The 21544-nt window shown below is 35.6% G+C and overlaps 1 protein-coding gene across 1 annotated transcript in view; it reads right to left on the bottom strand.

The window, feature by feature from the left end:
- Window positions 1-21544, bottom strand: part of ARHGAP21 (Rho GTPase activating protein 21) — a 128293-nt gene that overhangs the window by 40400 nt on the left and 66349 nt on the right. The window contains 2 exon segments of the mRNA XM_021687139.1: window positions 2163-2241; window positions 3768-3860. Coding sequence (XP_021542814.1) covers window positions 2163-2241; window positions 3768-3860 — 172 coding nt within the window.

Below are 21544 nucleotides of genomic sequence, written 5' to 3'. Positions count from 1 at the left end.
TTTATTATTTTAATTCAGGTCACAGAAAAAATTATAAATTTTTACCACACATTTTCACTATTTATCAAGTAAAAATACAGTCACATGAAAATAACTGAAGAACGCTCAAATTTAACATTTTAAGTAATATTAAACATCTAAGTTTTGAAATATTCCCTCTTGGCCTCAGAAGTGAAGGAAATCGGAGTTCACCAGCACAACTATCAAAATGACTCATTTTTATGAACTATATAGCAACTCAACTATTTGCTTTCTTCTCTGACTTAATTTTAGAGCCTTTACAGAAATAGCTCAAAGTCTCACTTTATTTTGGTACTATAAATGTCCTGTTAAAAATGATAGAGAAGTTTCTCTAAGTTTAAAAAAGTACAAAGGGATAAATTATGCTGAGTCTTGTGATCTGGAGTTACACTTAGAAAAGGCAAGGATAGTGGACTATCCCCATCACGTGATTCAGTATCTAACCTAACAATATCAGATTTCTTCTTCCCCCAATACAATCAAGAGATTAAGAAACAAACAACAAAAAAAGAAAACAAAACCTAATAATTTTACTGGTGTCACTTTTTGTTAGATTTGAACCTTATTATCAGGTTCATAAATGCTCAGAATAGTAAACCGTAAGAACCACAGGTTCAAATAAATTTTATTAATAAAATATGTAGGTACTTGTATTTCAATATTTAGAGTTGGTAGAAAATACATACTGATGTTTAGATAAATTCTTCTGCAAGGATACATTTTTACATTAATACACTGCAGAATCTCAATGGCTTTGTGCTGCATTATCCATTTGCTACCAACTGCAGACAAAAGGAACACAATTTTTTAAAAGAAAATAAGATGATGAAAAAACAGTATTTCTCTATTTTTCAAATTGCTTTATCAGCTGAAAAATCAAGACTGTCATTCCCAAGTGTTATTACTCCAAGAGATAAACTGCACCAGTAACAAAAAAATTAATGTGGATTTTGAGGAAAACAAAGATTAAGTTATGGTTACTTGGGAAAATACTATTTTTCAAGAAGAGATGTTAACAAATACACTAAAAAAATCCTTAAATTAAAGGTTGATAAAACATATCGGTGTATCTATGATGATCTAAATTATTTTAAGGGAATAAAAATTTAGGTGATCTCCCCACTGCCTCTGGAGTGGCTTTGAATTCTTCACCAGTCCCCTGTTCTCTCCAATACTTAAGATCAAATAGGGATCACTGTCAGGAACACCTAGAATCCAACATTAGAGGCAAGATTTAAGATTTGCTTTCTCTAAGAATTTCATTATATAATAAAACAGTAAGAAGAATACTCAGCAATAAATCACAATCACATCATCTAATTGTAAAAATGACAATGCATTAGGGCATTAGTGTAAATAACTTAGATTATAGCATGAACTGCTTTAGACATAGTTACAGGAACTTGATAAAAGTCTTCAGAAAATAATGAACTTCAATTTAATTACAAAGGGATCATCCGGACAATGGGACTCCAGTCATTGCCTGCTCTTGGCAGGACTTCAATATGGTAACCACTTTGGCTTTCAATTTCTTTATTTATAATTAAGAAAAATTTTCTAGGTGTGTGGTAGACAGAAAGAAAGTAGGACTAAGTTATCTTTAAGGTCTCACAGTTACTCTGTACATATTTATTTGCCTTGAGAACTCAAAACACTATCACTCTGTAGAACGTAGGCAGACAGATGAATTCAAAGAGAATTTCTTGCTGTCTTTGTTAAAACAAATGAATAAATTTGAGCCAAGAGTATTATTCAATAAGGTATTTAAAGATATCTGAGTAAGAGGTTTTAAAATAAATTATATATGCATTTATTTATATTTTTATTATAAACAAATTATAAATTTCATAGTCATTTCAAACTAAAGTGAGGAACTTACAGTTAATCTAAAATGTGTTGCTTTTAGATTCTAAAGGACTTTAATCACAAATCTGATAGATTTGCTGAAGCAAAGCACCAAGTAAGCTATAATCAGGTAGTACATCCTTGGCAATTCTCAAATTATTACCCACTTGAAGGGAAAGTCCCACAGCTCCCCATCCCATTACAGAATACAGACAATACTATATGGAATCTACTTGCTCCACTGATTTATAAATACCCATCTTTGGCCAAAATTAATCATATTTTGAAAATCTTACCTGTTTTGAATTAAAGCAATTACTTGGGAATAGGTCTTTCCAATAACACTTTCCCCATTGACTTTTATAATTCGATCACCTTCAAAGAAGAGTGAAAAAACACATGAGGAATTCCTTAAAAGGTTATTTCTGATGACTTTTGAAATATTTCTTGAGTAATGTATTTATTTTTTATATATTCTTGCTTGCTGTTTTTCAATGTATCTTTCACAAATATGAATCTAAATTCTAATATATACACCTTCTGATGAAATATAGCTATGTCTTAAGAGCCCTGGACAATGATGAATTTAGAAACTCCAAAAGGTATAGTCACCAAGTGACCATGGCTATACTATTTATGCCCCTATCATTTGTTTTCTGAGTTGCAGAACTCCTGGTTATTCCTCTGTCTACCCTGTCATTTCTGATAGAAAAGCATCATTCAACAGGCTTAAATAGTTGATTGTTTTTATTAAACCTTGGTGTCTTCTACTGTTAGTCCGGCTGATTTCCCAACCTATTTAGTTTATTCATTAGTGCTATATTACAGAACTGAAATATGGGCATGCACATGGTTTTGACTTTATGCATATTAACTTGTTCTTCATTTTAATAAAGAAAAGGGCATTTGGATTACCAATAAGAACTCGGGGCAGAAAGGAAAAGACTGAGAAAGAAAAGATAATGAAAAATTGGAAAATAGAAAAATAAAAAGTATTTTCGGTGTGCTTATCACAGCATCTCCACATCTTCCTGCCCTTGTGAGGCTTAGAATATGAAAAGTGATACAAGCTAGGTAATGGAATCCCATATGGACACCAATATACACATTATGTATATGTTAATGAGATTGGAATTAGGCTTACGTTAACCATGACAAAAGAGTTAATAAATAGCACATCCTTGTAAATCTTAGCAATGACATCCGCTGCTTTCAGTATTTATCACTGAAAACACTACATTTTATTCAAAAGGCAGTAAAATATAGTTTTTCACTAATTCCCATTTTAAATTATTTCATGTTCAAAAACAAAAGAGTAACTATTTTAGTGTGTGCATTAAATAAACTAAATCTCTACTTAGGTTTTATTAAAATCACATATCACAAAATATTTTAGAATAGCTACCAGTCCACATCCACGGATACCCACAGATGAAGCAGAGCTTGCCTTGTGTTGTTAGAGACTTAAGTTACCCTTCACAGTGCAAATTAATTAATTCACCTCTGGCAGATAAGGCACTTTGAGAACCTGGAGATCCAAGATTATTTTAATTATGTCAATAAATATCTTCATCATTTTGCTATTTTGTAATCCTTATCAAAATTAAATGTATGTAAAATAGGTGCTTTTAAAGGGGCCTCCAAGAGTCCACTCTCTAAGTGGTAACCAAAAGTGCTCCTAATTTATAATTTATTTTAAGTTATTTCTGTCCAAACCCATACATTTGGGTATCAAGAAACATACAGCTAACTAGGTCTCAAAAATAGTAAAAATTGATGTGAAGACACAGGAAAAAAACATACAGAAGGAGATAAAGAATAAGGAAAATGAAATATGGAAGAAGGAAGAAATGGAGTAAAAAAGAAATTTAAAGGTATTGTTTAAAGAAGAATATCAGCACCTGTGCATAATCCAGCTTCAAAAGCAGGTCCTCCTTCTTTAACCTGTTTAACAAATATGGTATCCATTGGTTCCAAGCGATTTCTTTGTTTTCCTATGGGAGAGAAAAAGCCCAAGGCATGATTTTACTTCACACTATTTCATTAAAATACCAAAATATAAAATGATATTTTAGACAATTAAGCAAAGATTTTTAATGAACTGCTAAACACATATCCTGAATTTGTATGGTAAAATCATAATTTAGGAGTTTTCATTAATTCAAACATTTTGTTTCTTATGTAACACAACCACCACCACAAGAGTAACGGTGTCCATTTGGTGGGAACATTCTGTATGTAAATTACTACACTAAAGACTATACAAACCCTGAGAGCTAATTCCATAGCACATACGTGTTACTACCACTATTGAATGAAAGGGGAAACTGAGGCTAGGAGAGATTAAATCCTTCAAGGTCACATAGCTAGATTACACAGGCAGTATTCACTCTATTGCTTTTTAACACTGCATTGTGCTAAGCCCTAAGTTTTAATTATGACTAAGACACAGTCCTTTTCCTTCGGGGACTCTAGTGGGAGAGAGACATACAAACAAGAAATGGAACTATGGTATAAAAAACAATCACAGGCAAATACGACATACAGTCATAGCAATGACGAGCGCGTATCAACTCTGTAAGCCAGTATTTCACAAACTGCTATCCATGGATCATCTGCATTAACACCGAATGCACTTGCTAAAAATCAATGTTTCAGGGTTCAATCAGAAATCTGCTTTGTCAACAAGTCTCCCAGGTGGTTCTTATACACACTGACATTTGAGAACTAACAGTTTCAATAAAACAGAAGTCGAGGAAGGATTCCTAGATGAGAGGGCATTTAAGCTAAGTGATAAGCACCAAGATAAGGACTGTGGTGGGAGGAAGGGCAAAGAGGTAGACAGTGGTTCTCAAAGTGTGGTCCCCAGACCAGCAGCATTGATATAACTAGGGAATGTGTTAGAAATGCTAATGCAGGGACTCCATTCAAGCTCTACTGAATCAGAAACTGTGGTGACTGTGATGTGCACTCATGTTTGGGAACCACTGAAGTAGGAGACACAGCCCTAACTCTTAAAGAACATGACTGAGAAAATAAAGCAGAAGTATGCAGGGAATAATATAATAATGCTCATTAAATTGCAATGCTGGGCAGAAACATGGTATATCACAAAGGTGGCTCAAAAGAAATTTCTTAAAAAAGGAATATACATCAGTAGCTCCTTTTACATACTTAACTATTTACTCTGAAAGAAGTCCTCTAAAGTAGTGAATGGCTAACTCAAGTCCTCTAAAGCAGTGAATGGCTAACTCGATCACTTATAATGCAACAGGATATAGTGAAATTTGCTTGTTTTTAAGTTTTTGTTGTGTGTGTTGTTGTTGTTGTTGTTTTAACTAGGCTCCACACCCAACGTGGAGCCCAACACAGGGCTTGAACTCATAACCCTGAGATCAAGACCTCAGCTGAGATCAAGAGTAGGATGCTTAACTGACTGAGCCACCCAGGCGCCCTAAATTGCTTGTTTTTAGAAGCCAGTAGATATGGATCCAAACCCTTGCTTTGCCACCTGATAGCCCAGTTGCAATTAAGTAAACATTTTTACTTTACTATTACTTTTTCTTCTATATTAAGAGATAATTATTCTATATTTTTACATTCTTGAAGAGTTTCCATGAAGACTAAATGAGATAACATGTGAAAGTACTCAGCATAGCACATGACTGGTTACTCCAGTTGTAATTCCTCAGTAAATGTACATTTCCACTCTTCATACGGCTTAAATGAAAACTAGTGCCATATTTTATGTCTTTAAGAATTAAAATCTTGAAAGCTAATAAAAACACACTTGCAAAGTATCTATTATCCAATTTAAAAAACTATAAATATGCATCAGATATCTTCCCAAAGAAACTTTATAGAGCCTTCTATATTTGGATGACATGAAAATATTATAAATCCTTTCGTCTTTTCAGATTAGTTATGACAGACAGCCATGATTGCTTTCTCCATGAAGCTTTGGAGGAAAAAGAGAACTGATATTAGTTAAATCCCTACTATAAACAAGAATGTCCTAATTCTTAAGAGATGTTTGTTAAAGTAATTAGAGACTGTTATGACTGTATTACTGTATTATATTATTATATTTCTATAATTGCAATTATATCTGCAACTTAAGTTTCAAATGGTTTGAGGGAAATAAATAAACCTAGATACCCACATCCCCGGATACACACACATGTGGATAGAAAGATAAAGCAAATACAGCAACATGTTAATTGTTGAACCAAGATGGACAAGGACTTTGCCCTACTTCGAAAATTATAATGAAAAACTGGGAGAAATTTCTTGTATGTGCCAGGCTTTATTTTTCTTCATAGGATGTATCACTCACTACTTAAAATTGCATTTTTATTTGCTTGCATTTTGGTTGTTTGTCCCTCCCACTAAAATGAAAAGCAGGGATTTTTGTCATATTCTCTGATATCCATAGTACCTAGAATGATGCCTAGTACAGAACAGGCATTCAATAAATATTCAATGAATGAATAAATTTGTTATTTAGTTTAATTCTCATAACAAGCCTTCAAGATGGGCATTAGGATCCTAAGATTAACATTGTAAGTAGGAGGAAACAGACTAAGTAACTTATGAAGAGGTGGAGTAGGGATCTGAACCCAGATCTGAATCCAAACATGGTGTTCCCAGTAACTTCAAAAATAATTTAACTACTTATTCATTTGTCAAGCTTTATTAAATACAAGTAGACAGTCACTTATAATTACTATGAATAGAAAAAAAGTTTCTTTTCAATATTAGTTGCTTAAAATGCAATTACTTTTGGTAATCAGGCTAGGTCTCTCTGTAGCCAACTCACCATTTACAAGAGTTGGCATTTAAAGAAAATCATCTATTTTTTCTAAGCTAGAGATTTGAAGGTTTAATAAGTTTCATTGAATCAAGTCATTGCCTTCATGGATTTATGTAATAATAGATTTATATAATAAAAGAGAAGAAACACTTTCCTCATTAATGTCTTCTACTCTACTATGTCCGAAAGGTGATTATAGCATACTTATATTTAAAAATATTAAATGTAAATGACATTAATGAATTCTATAAAAAAGTTAAAAGTTGGCTGGGTGGCAATGCAGTAAATTCTGAAAATTTCACTATAGAACAGACATAGTCCAAAATAATTTTGTTTTAATTTCTATAAAAGAAATATTAATTCTGCAGTGATTGCCATTATAAAATCAGAGACAATCTGCCATTGACAAATCTTTCAATACACTATGCCTGAAAACATATGAAGGTGGAACAGATTAAAATAGGGGCCAATCTTACAGCAAGAACTATCACATCTGCTGAGAATTATACTTTTGATTCTTGTTGTCACTTTCCTTTATGAACTTTCTCTAAAATCTGACTTGCTATTCCTGCTTAGATATTATCCAGTTCCTTCTGGACAACAGAAAATTGATATCCCTTAATTATATACTGCTTTTTATTTTTCATATTCCTTGACCCTAAGTCTTGAGTTAAACACTCGGCTCATTAATTTTAAGGAGTGTCTTCTCTTAAGGAGAACCCTCTTACACTACTGGTTGGAATGCACACTGGTGCAGCCACTCTGGAAAACAGTATGGAGGTTCCTCAAAAAGTTAAAAATAGAGCTACCATAGGACCCAGCAATTGCACTACTAGGTACTATCCAAAAGATACAAACATAGTGATTTGAAAGGGCACATGCACTCCAAGATTTATAGCAGCAATGTCCACAAGAGCTAAAATATGGAAAGAGCTCAGATGTCCACTGACAGATGAATGGATAAAGAAGATGTAGTGTATATATATAATGGAATATTACTCAACCATCAAAAGAATGAAATTTTGCCATATGCAATGATGTGGGGAGAACTAGAGGGTATTATGCTAAGAGAAAAATAACTCAGTCAGAGAGAGACAAATATTATATGATTCACTCATATGTGGAGTTTAAGAAACAGAACAGATGAACATAGGGGAAGGGAAGGAAAAATAAAATAAGATGAAAACAGAGAGGGAGACAAACCATAAGAGACTCTTACCTATAGGAAACAAACAGGGTTGTTGGAGGGGAGGTGGGTTGTTGGAGGGGAGGTGGGTGGGGAGATGGGGTAACTGGGTGATGGGCATTAAGGAGGGCACATGATGTAATGAGCAGTGGGTGCTATATGCAACTGATGAATCACTAAATTCTACCTCTGAAACTTGTAATACACTGTATGTGAACTAAACTGAATTTAAATAAAAAATTTTAAAAAAAGAGCGTCTTCTCTTTGTAAGTCAGAGAAAGACAAATACCACATGGTTTCATTTATACGTGGAATCTAAATAACAACAAACAGAAAACATAAATTCAGAGATAAACTGGTTGTTGCCACAGGGGAGGGAGTTTGGGGGATGGGTGAAATAGGTGAAGAGGATTAAGAGGCAGAAACTTCCAGTTATAAAATAAGTAAGTCAAGGGGATGAAAAATACAGCATAGAGAATACAGTCAATAATATTGTAATAACTTTGTGTGGTAACAGATGGTAACCACACTTATGGCAAGCATTTCGTAATGTATGTAAATGTCAAATCACTATGTTGTACACCTGAAACTAATATAATATTGTTAGCTATACTTCAATTAAAAATTTTTTAAAAACTTTTAAAGAAAGGATAATTTTAAAAAGTGTCTTCTTTTCAATATATTCTACTGGAATTGGAAGTCAAAAATAGCAAATTTAAAATATGTGTTATTCCATTTCCTGGGTCTTTAATTTTTTAAGTCAGTAATTTCTGGATATTCAAAACTAAAAGTCTGATCCTGAACTATGGTAATGCACAGGGAAAAACGATTCCTTACTTTCCTGTATTATCATCTAGCAGGGCCAGATAGCTTCCCTGGCAATTCTTAGTAAAAAGCCTCTTTTAATTCTACATCCATGTTTTATAATTTCTCATTTTTTTGAGAACACATAGGACATGCTTCAAAGAACACATAGGACGTGCTTCAAAGAACTGTAAACACCTTATTCAAGTGTCATTTCCTTGACCCTGTCAAAAGAAAAGGAAAATGTGTCTTTTTTAGCACATACAGATAAATCTTTCTATATTTGAGAAAAGGAAGTAAAGACAACAATCTGAATAATCTAAATGGCTAAATGACAACAGCTCAAATGACCAGGTACAGAATACGTTCCATTTTATGTTACTTAACATACAACTAGTAAAGACTTAAACAAGAGGACAGAGACAGCATATATGAATTTACTTGAAGTTGAATATTACTTTGAAATCAGAAAAAAAAAAGCACACTTTTACATTCTAGTAAATATAATCAGTTGGGAGAAAAATAATGCATAAAAGACAAATAAACAAATAAATAATGTGTAGGTAGTAGTTGCCATCCAAATACTGGATGAATATCCAGGTCGATGTGACTTCTATTCTCCATATCCAGGATAACGCTAACAACTTGGGCTTTTTAAACAGATTACATGGTTTAAAATCCTAGCTCTGCCATTTATTTTCCAAGGAAGGTTATCAAATGTTGCAAAAATTAGTTGTCTCTCAGAAATTCAATTTAATTGGGCATCCTGTGAACAAATGATTCACTTGTGTTCCAGTTAACTCCTCTGAACAATGAGGATGATGGTAGTATATTCCCACCTGGCAAGGCTGTTATGAGGATTAAAAGAGATAATCCATTAAAATGCTTATATAATGTCTAATCCAAGTAGGTATTTAATAAACGTTATTACTGTGCTCGTCTGATAATAAACTTTTAGGAGGTTTACATATGGATCAGGGATAAATGAGGCTGGGGTGCTTGTCACTCTGCAAATGCTTAATTAAATACTGGTTGAAGGAGAATCTCTACAAATGTAACTGTCATAATATGAGGAAATTGAGGAATATAAACCAAGACTAAAGAACTCTAAAGAAAAGAAGGTAGACAAAAGTAAGAAACGGTACTAAAAAATATCCATAACTCTGACATGAACTACATAACCTGTTTTCAAAGAAACCGGTGTCAAACCCAGAGGGCCTGTGGGCTTTGTCAGTTAACAAAGATTATTTAAATCTGTAAGACCCTCTTCTATAGAGAATGCTAAAGCCAAAATCATTTGCAACATTTAAATTATTTCAAAATCTAAACTTAGAATAAAAGACTCGAGCAAATGGATTATTTTAAGAAGTGACAATTTTGGGGCACCTGGGTGGCTCAGTCAGCTAAGTGTCTGCCTTTGGCTTGGATCATGATCCCAGGGTCCTAGGATCCAGCCCCGTGCCTTGGCATGGAATTTGCTTGTCCCTCTCCCTTTGCCCCTCCCCCAAACTTGTGCTTGTGCTCTCTCTCTCTCTCAAATAAATGAAATCTTTAAAAAAAAAAAAAAGGGGGGGGGTGAGGGGATAATTTTGAAGTATGCCACTTATAAAGAGGACCCTGTAATGAATATCCACGGAGAAACAGATAGGTGTAAGTCAGAGAATCCTATAGTTCTGGGGACAAGAGGAAAATATTTCTTAACAGAGTGAAAAAAATATATACTTCATACAAATAAATACCACCCCATGTTTTAAACAAAAACAAAGCAACAGAAAATAATGGCTGTCACTGAGATTAAGCTTTTTAAATTTTTCTGAGTTCTTGAAGATGCTACTGAACAATTTTTTTAAAGGGAACCAGTCTTCTCTTTTATAATGACAGTTAATTTTTTAAAGTATTCTTTTAATTGATTTCTTTGTTGTAAAAAAAAAATCTATATAAGAGAAAGGCATTGAAATTAAACTGTGCTTCATAGGAAAGTTATATAAGCCTTGGAAGAAGGATACTCTCCACAAAGGTAGAAAACTAAAGAGATACATCACATAATAGAGCATTAAAGCTCCAAGCATTAATTATTTAAAGAAAAATCAATTAAATAGCTTATTGAAATTGATGTTTGGTTTTCAGACCAAAAATAAGTGAAACCACAATGTAGATTGAAATAAGATATCAAAGTTAAACCTAAATAATGAAAAATGACCTCAACTTCTTTTTGATGGGTAATAGATTGCCACAGGAAAAAAAAAAAATTAGGGCATGGAGAAGAATTTATTGAGCAAAAGTTAGGAATTATGACTCTTTTAAGGCAGAAAATAAATGGAGAGAAATAAACACCAAACTCAGGCTAGTGATTACCTTTGGGAAAGGAGAATAGGGAAGGAGTGGTATAAAATGGCCCTAACCATACTTATAATCATTTATGTCTTGGGTGGGGTGGGGGGTGGGAGGGATTAGGATTGGGGGGAAAGATGTAAAATATTAACATGATAAAGATAGGTGGCAAGCATTTGGAAGATACATTTTCCCCAATATTTTGTTTGCCTAAAATATTTCATAACTGTTTTTAATTGTTGGAAACAGACTTCTAATCTTTATTTTGGGGGTTTGGTTTGCTGATGGCATACAAAATTATCCTAAGAGCCTAAAAGACACATTGTCTCACAATCAAAAATCCATATATATCATTGTGAAGCAGCATCCAATTTAAGAAGACTGGTATGGCAGATTATTGGGTACTCCATTTCCTTTGATTATGGCAGAAGCACTAATTAAAAAAAATAAATATATGCCAGTTTATTAAATCTAGGTATTCCCAAATTCCTACTAAAGATGCTCTCATTTCCAGAGTGATGGCTAATACTTTAAAATTACATCTCCCAAGCCTCTAATCTATAGCTCTAACAATTATGAGCTTCAAACCCAAAATTCCAATAGCCTCTGGACATTGTAGAATGTCGCCTATTGGATCTCAGTCAAATTCTATCTATTATAAGCAAATGCATATTCTCTACTCAACCTGATCTTCAAGTAATATCAGATGGAACAAAATAAAATTTAAAAAATGTGTTAAATATTAAAAAGCAGACCATATTCTAACTTAGTCATGATAAGCTTTCTTTCAACCCACACCCAGCTAATTATTTTTGCTTACTTCTTCTTATGGAAAATGTCCAGCATACACAAAAATGGACAAAAGAGAATAAATCTCCATGAACATAACTTAAATAATTACAAAAATTTTGTCAATCTTGTTTCACTCCTACTTACTTTTTTCCCTAAAGTGTTTTAAAGCAAATCCCACATATCATGTCAATTCATTCATAAATGCTTTAAGATTTCTCTATTTATTTGAGAGAGAGAGTGTGAAGGGGGGAAGGGGCAGAGGAAGAGGGAGAGAGAAACTCAAGAAGACTCCATGCTGGGTATAGAACCTGACGTGGGACCTGATCTCATGACCCTGAGATCAAATCTGAGCTGAAACCAAGAGTCTGATGCTTAACTGACTGCTCCACCCAAGCACCCCCCCCACCTTTTTTTTTTTTTTTAGATTTATTTATTTATTTGAGAGAGAGGTAGAGTGCAGGAACACTCATAAATACTTTAAATACTTCACTATGCATCACCAACAAATAGGAACTTTACTCTTTCTTAAGGAAAGATAACAAAACCCTCCCATAGTTCTCCATAGTATGTGGTATTCTCCACAGTGTGGGTAAGTATAAACTGACGACAAACGCAATCTTGCCTTCTACTTTCATCTTCCTAAATGCCTACTTAACATTAATGAAAAGCAGTATGTCACGACGTAGAAATGATAGCACCAAAAGCTATAAAATAAATTTAGAAAGGTTTCACAGGTGAAATCACAACAGAACCCTAAATTACGTTTCCCATCAAGTTAACCATTCCCAATGGAATGCTCTGCCTACATGTTCAAATTCAGTGAGGTCACACGTGCAGGAGAACGTACGCTACGTGAAAAACTCCAGCATACAGAACAGTGCGTGGCACACAGTAGGTGATCAATAAATATTTACTGCCGACCTATTCAAATGACAGCCCTGGAAAATGTCAATGGTAAAACTGCCCAAAACCAAGTTGGAGATTTGTTTTAGGAACAAAGCTATTGTACTGCAACTGAACTGTAGAGTCTCCTTCAAATAGTAGAAGGGAAATGGGGCCGCTTAATAGTAGTTTGAGGAAAATACCACTAGGTGTCAGACATGAATCAAAATTTTCTGGCAGGATAACCTACTTGGGCCAGAAAGACTCTGCAAGAGTGTTATTCATTCAACAAGTATTTACTGAGCTCGTAAATGTGCCCGGTGCCGATTATCCTGCAATGAACAAAACAGTCCTGGGATCTGCCTTCTGGAGTATTTGAAGTTTATGCAGCATCATTTTTTTCTCTCTCTCTAAAGTTTCAGGAATTTCACAAAGTATGTCTCACGTGTGGATTCACAGCCCTGCCATTCCTGTTGTGCTGGATTTTAACTTCTCTGCAAACCCAGGAAAATTTGTTACAGTGTTCTGACCACAACTATCTTTCCATCTCTGTTGGACCCCTTAACTAATTCAACTCGCTCCTCACTTTCATCAAGACCTTCCATCTCCTTTAGCCCTCCCTATTCTTCAAGCCTATCAGGCTCCCTCCAGAAATCACTTTCTTTCATCACTCATTATTTCAACAAGATCCACCAGCAACCTCAACATCCTTCCTCCCTCGACCTTTTAAAGCATTCAATTTGCCAATCTCCCGACTATGGAGAATTCCATCCATATGCCCACTCTGTTGCTCTTGTCCTGCTATTTTAGCTGAATAAAACTACATAACCCCTAACCCAATGATTTATAATTTCCAAGTTCAGCTAAGTTCTTGATACTGCTCATTAAAGTCTCTTGCTTTGTTTTAATCCCCATTCCCTCAAAGCAGCTGTTTCAAACTTCGAATGATCTTCTTGACCTCGCTATTCCATCTTGATTTTCCCACACTCTTGGGATAGCCTTGTCTCTGATGGCACTGTACCTCCATTGCTGTATCCTCATCTTTTTTATCTTTGCCCATCCTTGCTTCCTTTTGTTCTACCTCAAGTAAGGATTTAGTTACTGGCCTTCTTCAGGACCCTGTTTCCCTCACGGTCTCCTCTCATGTGTAAAACTTCAATCAATCTCTGTTCTTCTCTCCACTGGACAGCATACATGTTCTGAGAGACAGACAAAAGCTTCCTGAACTTAAAAGAACAGCAAAACTCCCTGTCCTTCCATGTAGCTATAATTGCTTATTCTCCTTTCCTTCCTTTTCATACTTCTTGAAGAATGGTCTATACTCTCCTTTCTTTACTTCTAAATTCAGGGTTTCTCAGACACTGACAAGTATCCCCTCCAGGGCAAAACTTCCCACCCGCCCCATTCCCATCCTCATTCAGTTTCCCCGCTCTAATGTATGTTCCAACCCACCGAGAATTGGTTTCCATTGCCCCTCTCTGCTCACTGTACTGGAACTCTTCTCAGTAACTTAACCAATTTGCTACTTGTCAAATTGGGTCTAACAGTACCCTTTTTAGTCCCCATCCAAATGGAATTTCTATGACAAATGATAAGTTATCCAGTCCCCCCTTAAAAATGATCACTTCTTACTGAGCAGGTCATCAACTCCCCCTGGTTGTTCTCATGCCTTCCAAAACTTATTCTCAGACTTCCTTTCTGATTCTTCTTTCTCTGACCTTCTAGATGTTATCTTCCCTAGGGTCCTATCTTTATTCTATGTTTTCATGCTCTCTGGGCATGGTTTCATTTATGTCTAGGACTTAATTATAGCATATCTAATAATGACTTCCAAATCTATTTTCAACCCCACTTTTCCCTATGGGATCCACATCCAAATTTTTAACTAGGTACTGAACATTCTACAGGCCATCAGAAATACAACTTATCCCAAACTAATCCTGTTTTCCCCAGAGGAAGGAGGTGGGTATGTTTCCCCTCCAGAACCCCATAGTTAACAGCCTCTCCATCTATCTACTCATTCCTGCCAGAGAAGCTAAGCATAACTTCACAAATCATCCTGAGTTGGTGACATAAAATCCATCCCCGAGCCCGACCAGCAACTCTGGGCAAACATAACTTCCAGATATCTCTGAAATCTATTCTAGAACACTGGTTTTCCTTCCTTCTGATGAAATCCGAGTCGTCTGTCAACAGCACAAAGACATCCCACCTGAGACCCCCTTCCCTGGTGCTTAGGTGATGATTCTCTGTGCTGTGGCCCACCACCAATGTACTCGCCTCTGCTGCTGAACATACGTGATTATTCGACACTTTCATCCTCCATCAGGATGGGGGCTTCCTGAAGCCGGGGCCTTCACCTTACACAGACGTCCGTTAAATGTATACATGCCAGGAACCGTTCTGAGCTTTAAGCCAAAATAATAAAGTTCCTGTTCTACATTCCAACTGAGGCAGATGATGTTCAAGAAGAAATAAGTAGTATGAGAGGTGGTGATAAGCGTTAGGGTGAATAATAAGCAGAGTGGGAACGGGGGAAGAGTGAAAGGCAGGGCTGTACGACTGTTCTCATGACACGGTCAGGCAAGTCCTCTCTAACAGGTGACACGTGAACAACTACCTGAAGAAAGCCAGGTTAAAGGCCCTCCTGCGCCCTTCCCAGCAATGAGATTAGTGACTTGCTTGTGGCAGTGACTCAACAAATATTTGCTACGTGAATGAATTAACAGGAAACATATTTCTAGATTTAATGTACGTAGCATTCCTATACAAATATTTCTATTCTGGAAAATTATGTTAAACTTCGAAAGCAGGGACCATAACTATCACAATTAACTTAATAACTGCACCTATGAATCACATACTTTGAATGTGGACTAGCTGGAGAGCAATCGGGAAAAAAAAAAAAATGGGACTATCCAGCCAGATGGTGTCTGTGATCAAGGTCTTAAGTCATACAGCAGCTGGGAAAAGAGCTCAAAATCACCTAATTACAGGGTCACCTCTGCAACATTTTCTGTAGAGAAGTTTTTCCAGAGGACAGCCTAGAACATGACTACTCCAATCATGTACTTTCCTTGACTTTTTCACCTTTATAGCCCTATCTCTAATTAGCTCTCTGAGACCCTAAATTTCCTATTTCTTAAAGGTTTTAGAATGCTTCCAGAAACTCTTAAAATTGCATTTATTTACTTGACTGCTGAAGTAACTTCATGCCTTTCAAAGTCTTAAAACCAACCTCAAAAAATTGGATTTCTGACAGTGCCTACTTAATCCAATCAAATTCCTTTCACTTTAGATAACTGTGAAAATGGTTTCCTGGAACTTCAAAAGTGAAGTTGGATTTTTTTTTTTTAAAGATTTTATTTACTTATTTGAGAGAGAGAATGAGATAGAGAGAGCATGAGAGGGGGGAGGGTCAGAGGGAGAAGCAGACTCCCTGCTGAGCAGGGAGCCCGACGCGGGACTCTATCCCGGGACTCCAGGATCATGACCTGAGCCGGAGGCAGTCGCTTAACCAACTGAGCCACCCAGGCGCCCTAGATTTTTTTTTTTTTTAACTCTCATCTAACTTGACCACCTGACCAGTGGACTTTACAAAGAGGTTTCCCAAATTCCTACTGAAGTCCAGGATTACTATATTTTTGTTACTACTGCCCCAGCTTATACACTTAGCAGCTACGTGAAATAAGCTCTCTAAAAGCTTTGTGTTAAAAGGGAGGAAGGTGAAAGAAAGGAAGGCAGGCAGGTAGGAGACAATAATTCTCTTCCTCGAAAGCGGAGGCACAGACATGAACATGCTGAGTTGTGCAGCTTTGGGAACAGTCATTTTGGAACAGGGCCAAGTTAAGGTGGTGGTGCCTCCCTTTATTCAAAGCATTGACTCAACAACATTTGAGCTCCTCCCAGGTACTTACTAGGCACTGAAAATTCAACAATTAAACACAATTTCCTTCCTTAATGATCTTTGTTCTTAAAGTAATACATAAAAACACTGTTTTCATAAATGCAATGAATACTCTGCGTATGGGAGAAAACTTCAGTTTGCATACTCTAATAACGAATTTTTGATAAAGGATATAATCGCGCCTCTTATTTCTGCATTTTCCCATATCAGATCTGTGTTGCTATCATCTCCTAGGATCAGGTAGAGGAGGAGGCAGAAAGTCTCTGCTTGTTTATCACATAGCAGGAACAATCACTCAGATTAACTGTCTCCAAAATATGAGTAGGGATTTTCCGGAAGAGAATGAGAGAAATTAACCATGAAGCATCAAACAATCTATTTATTCCATCTTGTACAAAGTATGCTTCCCAACATTTTGAGAATAACTATCACTTTCTTGCCCTCAGCATCTCTTTGGCAACCCAAAGTTTCAAGTTCTTTCAATCTTTTCAAAAACTACACATCATAGTTTTAAAATTTACATATATCCTTGCCATCACTGTCCTTTATTTCTGGGGTTCCCCAGTGTTTTGACCGTGTCCTATTTAATCAGAAGAAGATCCAGGAGCCCTCATTTCCCGTTTTCCCACCTATCAAATGGAGAGGAATAAAATAAATATATTGAGGTTAAGTTGTTAATAGCGAAATGTAGAATCACTTATCTTTGTGTGTGTGTGTATGGGTGTGCATGTGTATATACATGTGTGTATGTATATGTGTATATGTGTATGTATATAAGCTTACACATATTTATATTAGGAAACATTGCCCATAATAGTAAACTGCAAATAACTTGGTAATTTTATTTTATCTATGTTGACAGGATATAAATGTATTTGAATAAGACAAATATGTGGGCAGCAAATCTTCTAATGAAGTATCAACGTACTAACAAATTGAACTCGTACAGGGGAGTGCATAATTTATATCTGAACCACAGTGCATATACATGTAAGCCTAGCTGCTAGAATACTGATCCCAAAATACTATTAATATCAATAATATAATCTATGTCCAGGCTACTGAACATGAGCTCCTTCCATTTTAAGGGTTTCTCCACCCAGCAAACAGAAGAAAAACCCAAGTTCTATCTAGTTATGAATCTACTAGGAGATTCTCCCACATTAATAATAAGGGTAACTAGAAATAATGCTCCCACCAACCCAAAGGCTACCTGGGTGCTAAGAAAGGTAAGGGGGAAAAGGGAAGGAAACCAATCTTTACTAAGTGGCTATGGACCAAACTTCACATAGATTTGTAGGCTAAACATATAATAGCCTGGTTCTGTAGAAAAACAAACACCAATCTATTTGAAAACAACTTTTTCATCCTAGATCTCATAAAATTCCCAGTAATAATTTTTGAAGGTCAACAAAGGCAAAATAGTCCAATATACAAACAACAACAAACAAACAAACTCAAAACAAAACAAAACAAAACAAAACAAAAAACTTACTCTGACCTAGAACCAGCAGGGAAAAAAAAAACAACAAAAAAACAGAAAGGAGAAACAGACCCACAAAAGTTCCTGATAGTGGAATTACCAGACGCAGATTATAAAACAATTCTGCATACTGTATTTGAAGAAGAAGAAGAGGAAGAAAAAAAAAGCTTAAACATGATAAAGAGAAATCTATAAGAAGCAATCGTGTCTAATTTGGTGCATTACCCTAAAGAATTTCTAACAATCAAAATTTAAAACCCAAACCGCTAAGAAGAAAATTATTAGATATGTATTGGAAGAAATTATCTAAATGCAGCTAAGGAAGAACTGAAAAAACAAAAGAGGAAAAAATAGAGAATTTCGGAGACACGGGGGACAGAATAATAACACCTAACATTTGTTTAATTGAATCCCAGAAGAATTGAAGGGAGCATTGAAAGACAGATAATATGTGAGGAAATACTAGCTGTAAATTTTCTAAAATTGGTCATAGACACCCATCAACAGCCACAAGAAGCTCAATGAACTGCAAGCAAGAAAAATAAAATTCTCACCAATCACATTATTACAAAATGGCCAAACACCAAAGATATGGAGAAAATCTTAACAGCAGATATAAAGTTTGCCTTCAAAAAACCAATAAACCAAAATATGAATTTGTACTACCAAGAATATAAGCCAAAAGAGAGCAGGATATTTCAACTTCAATATGTTGAAAGAGAGTATCAACATAGAATTCTGTAGCCAGCAACAATCTCTTCCAAAAATGAGAGCAAAACAAAGATTTTTCAGGAAAAAACCAAAAAACAAGCAAAAACCCCAAGAGAACTGCAACATAACATAAAAGTAACTTACAAGTAGGGGGGAGATAAGTAGAGCTAACATGTCCTAAGGTCCTTATATTGTTTCAGAGGAGAATAAAATATGAATTAGCACTAGTTTGATAAACTTGCATATTATAATTTCTAGAATAACCACTAAAGAATTGCAATATATTATTTAATTTTAAAAGAGAAAAGAAAAATAAGAAATTCAAAATAAAACAGAAACTTCAAAATAAAGGAGATTAAACAATAAATGTTATTAATTATATTAAACATAAACAGACAAAAATTTCCAAATCTAACGATGGTGAACTAGCTTGTTTCAGGATCAGCTTTTTCACCCATGAGCAACAACCAGAAAAGCTGGACTAAGTACAGGTAACATTCGTGTGAAGGCACAGAAAGCCTCCAAGGCACGAGGACTCAAAGGGACAAGATCCCAAAGAGAAGGAAGTCCAGTGAGGTGAGCTCAATGTTTTGCACTGCTTTTCACCTTGAGGTTCTTTCTGCTTCCGAAGTACTGGCTGAGAGACTAAGGAGCTGCACAGAACTTCCATCAGTCTCAAAGGGCCAGGAGGACACAAATGGGTATCTGAGGCCAGCCAAGGAAGAGGGTCTGGAAAACACTATATGCTTTCAGATGGGGCCTCCAAAGGACTACATCGTGTGAGTAGGGGTGAAAAAGAGAAAGCCCAAGCATGTCAAGCATGCAGGTGTGCTGCGCAGATTTCCTTTGAGAGAACGTGCTGTGGCGAGCACAGCTGAATGACAGCCCCAGCTGCCACACCTTTAGATCGACCACCATGTTCGCACAGAGGCCACACTTCCCCACTCTGGCCCAAAGCAGGATTCTGCTCAAGGGCAGTGTTTGCTTGGGAGCTCCTCAGTGGCCTCACAGAGACCTCCTTACATTGTGCTGCAGTCTGGCATCTTTCCTACCAAATCCTCCCTTCCCTCTCTTCTTTCACATATGTCAGACCTGCAGTGTGGTCTGAAGTCTTCCCCTGCATCTCCCCGCTCCCTTCTTTTTCATCCTTCACACAGGCATTTCTCCCAGTAAGTCTCTGGCATGTCTAATGCTGTCTTGCCATCTGTTCCTGTTTTGGCATCTGTTTCTCAGAGAACTCGAACTGTTAAGTCATGCATTAAAGAGACTAAGGCCTATCTTTAGGTAAAGGCAATCCCTGAACAGAGATGCAAAAATCCTAAATACAACAGAAACCAAACCTGGCAATATGTGAAAAGTTTTATATATTATGAAGAAGCTTGGTTTGGTCCAGTAATGCAGTGCTTAACAGCTGGAAAAATAAATCAATGTAATTCACTATATTAAGAAATTAAAGGAAAAAAATAAAAGGTTTATGCCAAAATTCAACACTTACTCATGGGAGAGATAGACAAATTCATGGATTAGAAGATTCAATTATTTCACATGTTTTCAAATAATGAAATATGGTAACTAATATAAAACCAATTAAAATTCCAACAGAATTTTTTTGTAGGTGTAGAAACTGAAAAACTGATTCTAAAAAGGTTTATGGTATTGCAAACGGACAAAAATAGCCAATCCAATCAGGAAAAACTGAAAGACCTACTCTACCAAATAGCAACATTTATTATATAATAATTAGAGTAATTAAGATCACAATCTTGCTGCAAAGAAAGTGACCAATGCAATAGAACAGAGGTTGGCAAACTGTGTGTAAAGAGGCAAACAGTAAATATTTTAGGCTTTGCAGAACGCATACAGTCTCTGCCACATATTCTTTTTTTTAAACAACTGTTTAAAAATATAGAACCGTTCTTAGTTTGGAAGCTATACAGAAGTGAGGCACAGGCCAACTCCTAGAAGAGAGGAAAAGTCCAGAAACAGACCTACACATATACAGATACTTTATGATCAAGGTGGTATTACAGAGCAGTAAAAAGAGCATACTTTCACTAAGTAGTGCAGGGTTAAATGCATATTCATATGGGAAAAAAATTAATCTTGACTTCATACTACATGTAAACATAACCAATTACAGGTAAACTCTAGTTTAATTGTGTATGATAACACAATTCAGCATCTTGTAGATAACAGGGAAAATATCTTTGTGACCATGCAGTAGAAAAAATTCTTAAGTAGGACTCCCAAGTATTAGCCATAAAAGGAAAGACTGACAATTTAGACTACATTAAAATTGGGAACTTCCCTTTATCAAAATCACTAATAAGAAACTGAAAGGCAAGTCACAGCTGGATATCTGATACAGATATAACTAATAAAATCCTCATCAAGAATATTTAAAGAACTCTTACAGATTTTCTTTAAAAAGAGCACTGATACCTAGTAACCAAATAAAAGGTAATCAAGCCCGTTAGTTTACAAGAAAATTAAAATTAACCCATATTCCATACCATTGTACACCTACTAGAATGACTAAAATTAAAAAGACTGACAAGTGCTAAATGTTAGCGAGGATATGGCATGACTGGGACTCTCACACCCTAAGGTTGAGTACATAAATCAGTACAATCACTTTGAAAAAAGACTTAGCAATATCTACTAAATGTAACTGTAAGCATACCTATGACTCAGCAATGTCACTCCTGGATAGACATAACCACTAGAAATAAGCACATTTGTGCCCAAAAATACATGTATAAGAATGCT

The sequence above is a fragment of the Neomonachus schauinslandi genome, chromosome 5 (genome assembly GCF_002201575.2).
Source record: "Neomonachus schauinslandi chromosome 5, ASM220157v2, whole genome shotgun sequence".
In the NCBI taxonomy this organism is placed as follows: Eukaryota; Metazoa; Chordata; class Mammalia; order Carnivora; family Phocidae; genus Neomonachus; species Neomonachus schauinslandi.
The sequence above is the reverse complement of the archived record's forward strand: the minus strand, read 5'-3'. Positions and strand labels throughout refer to the sequence as shown.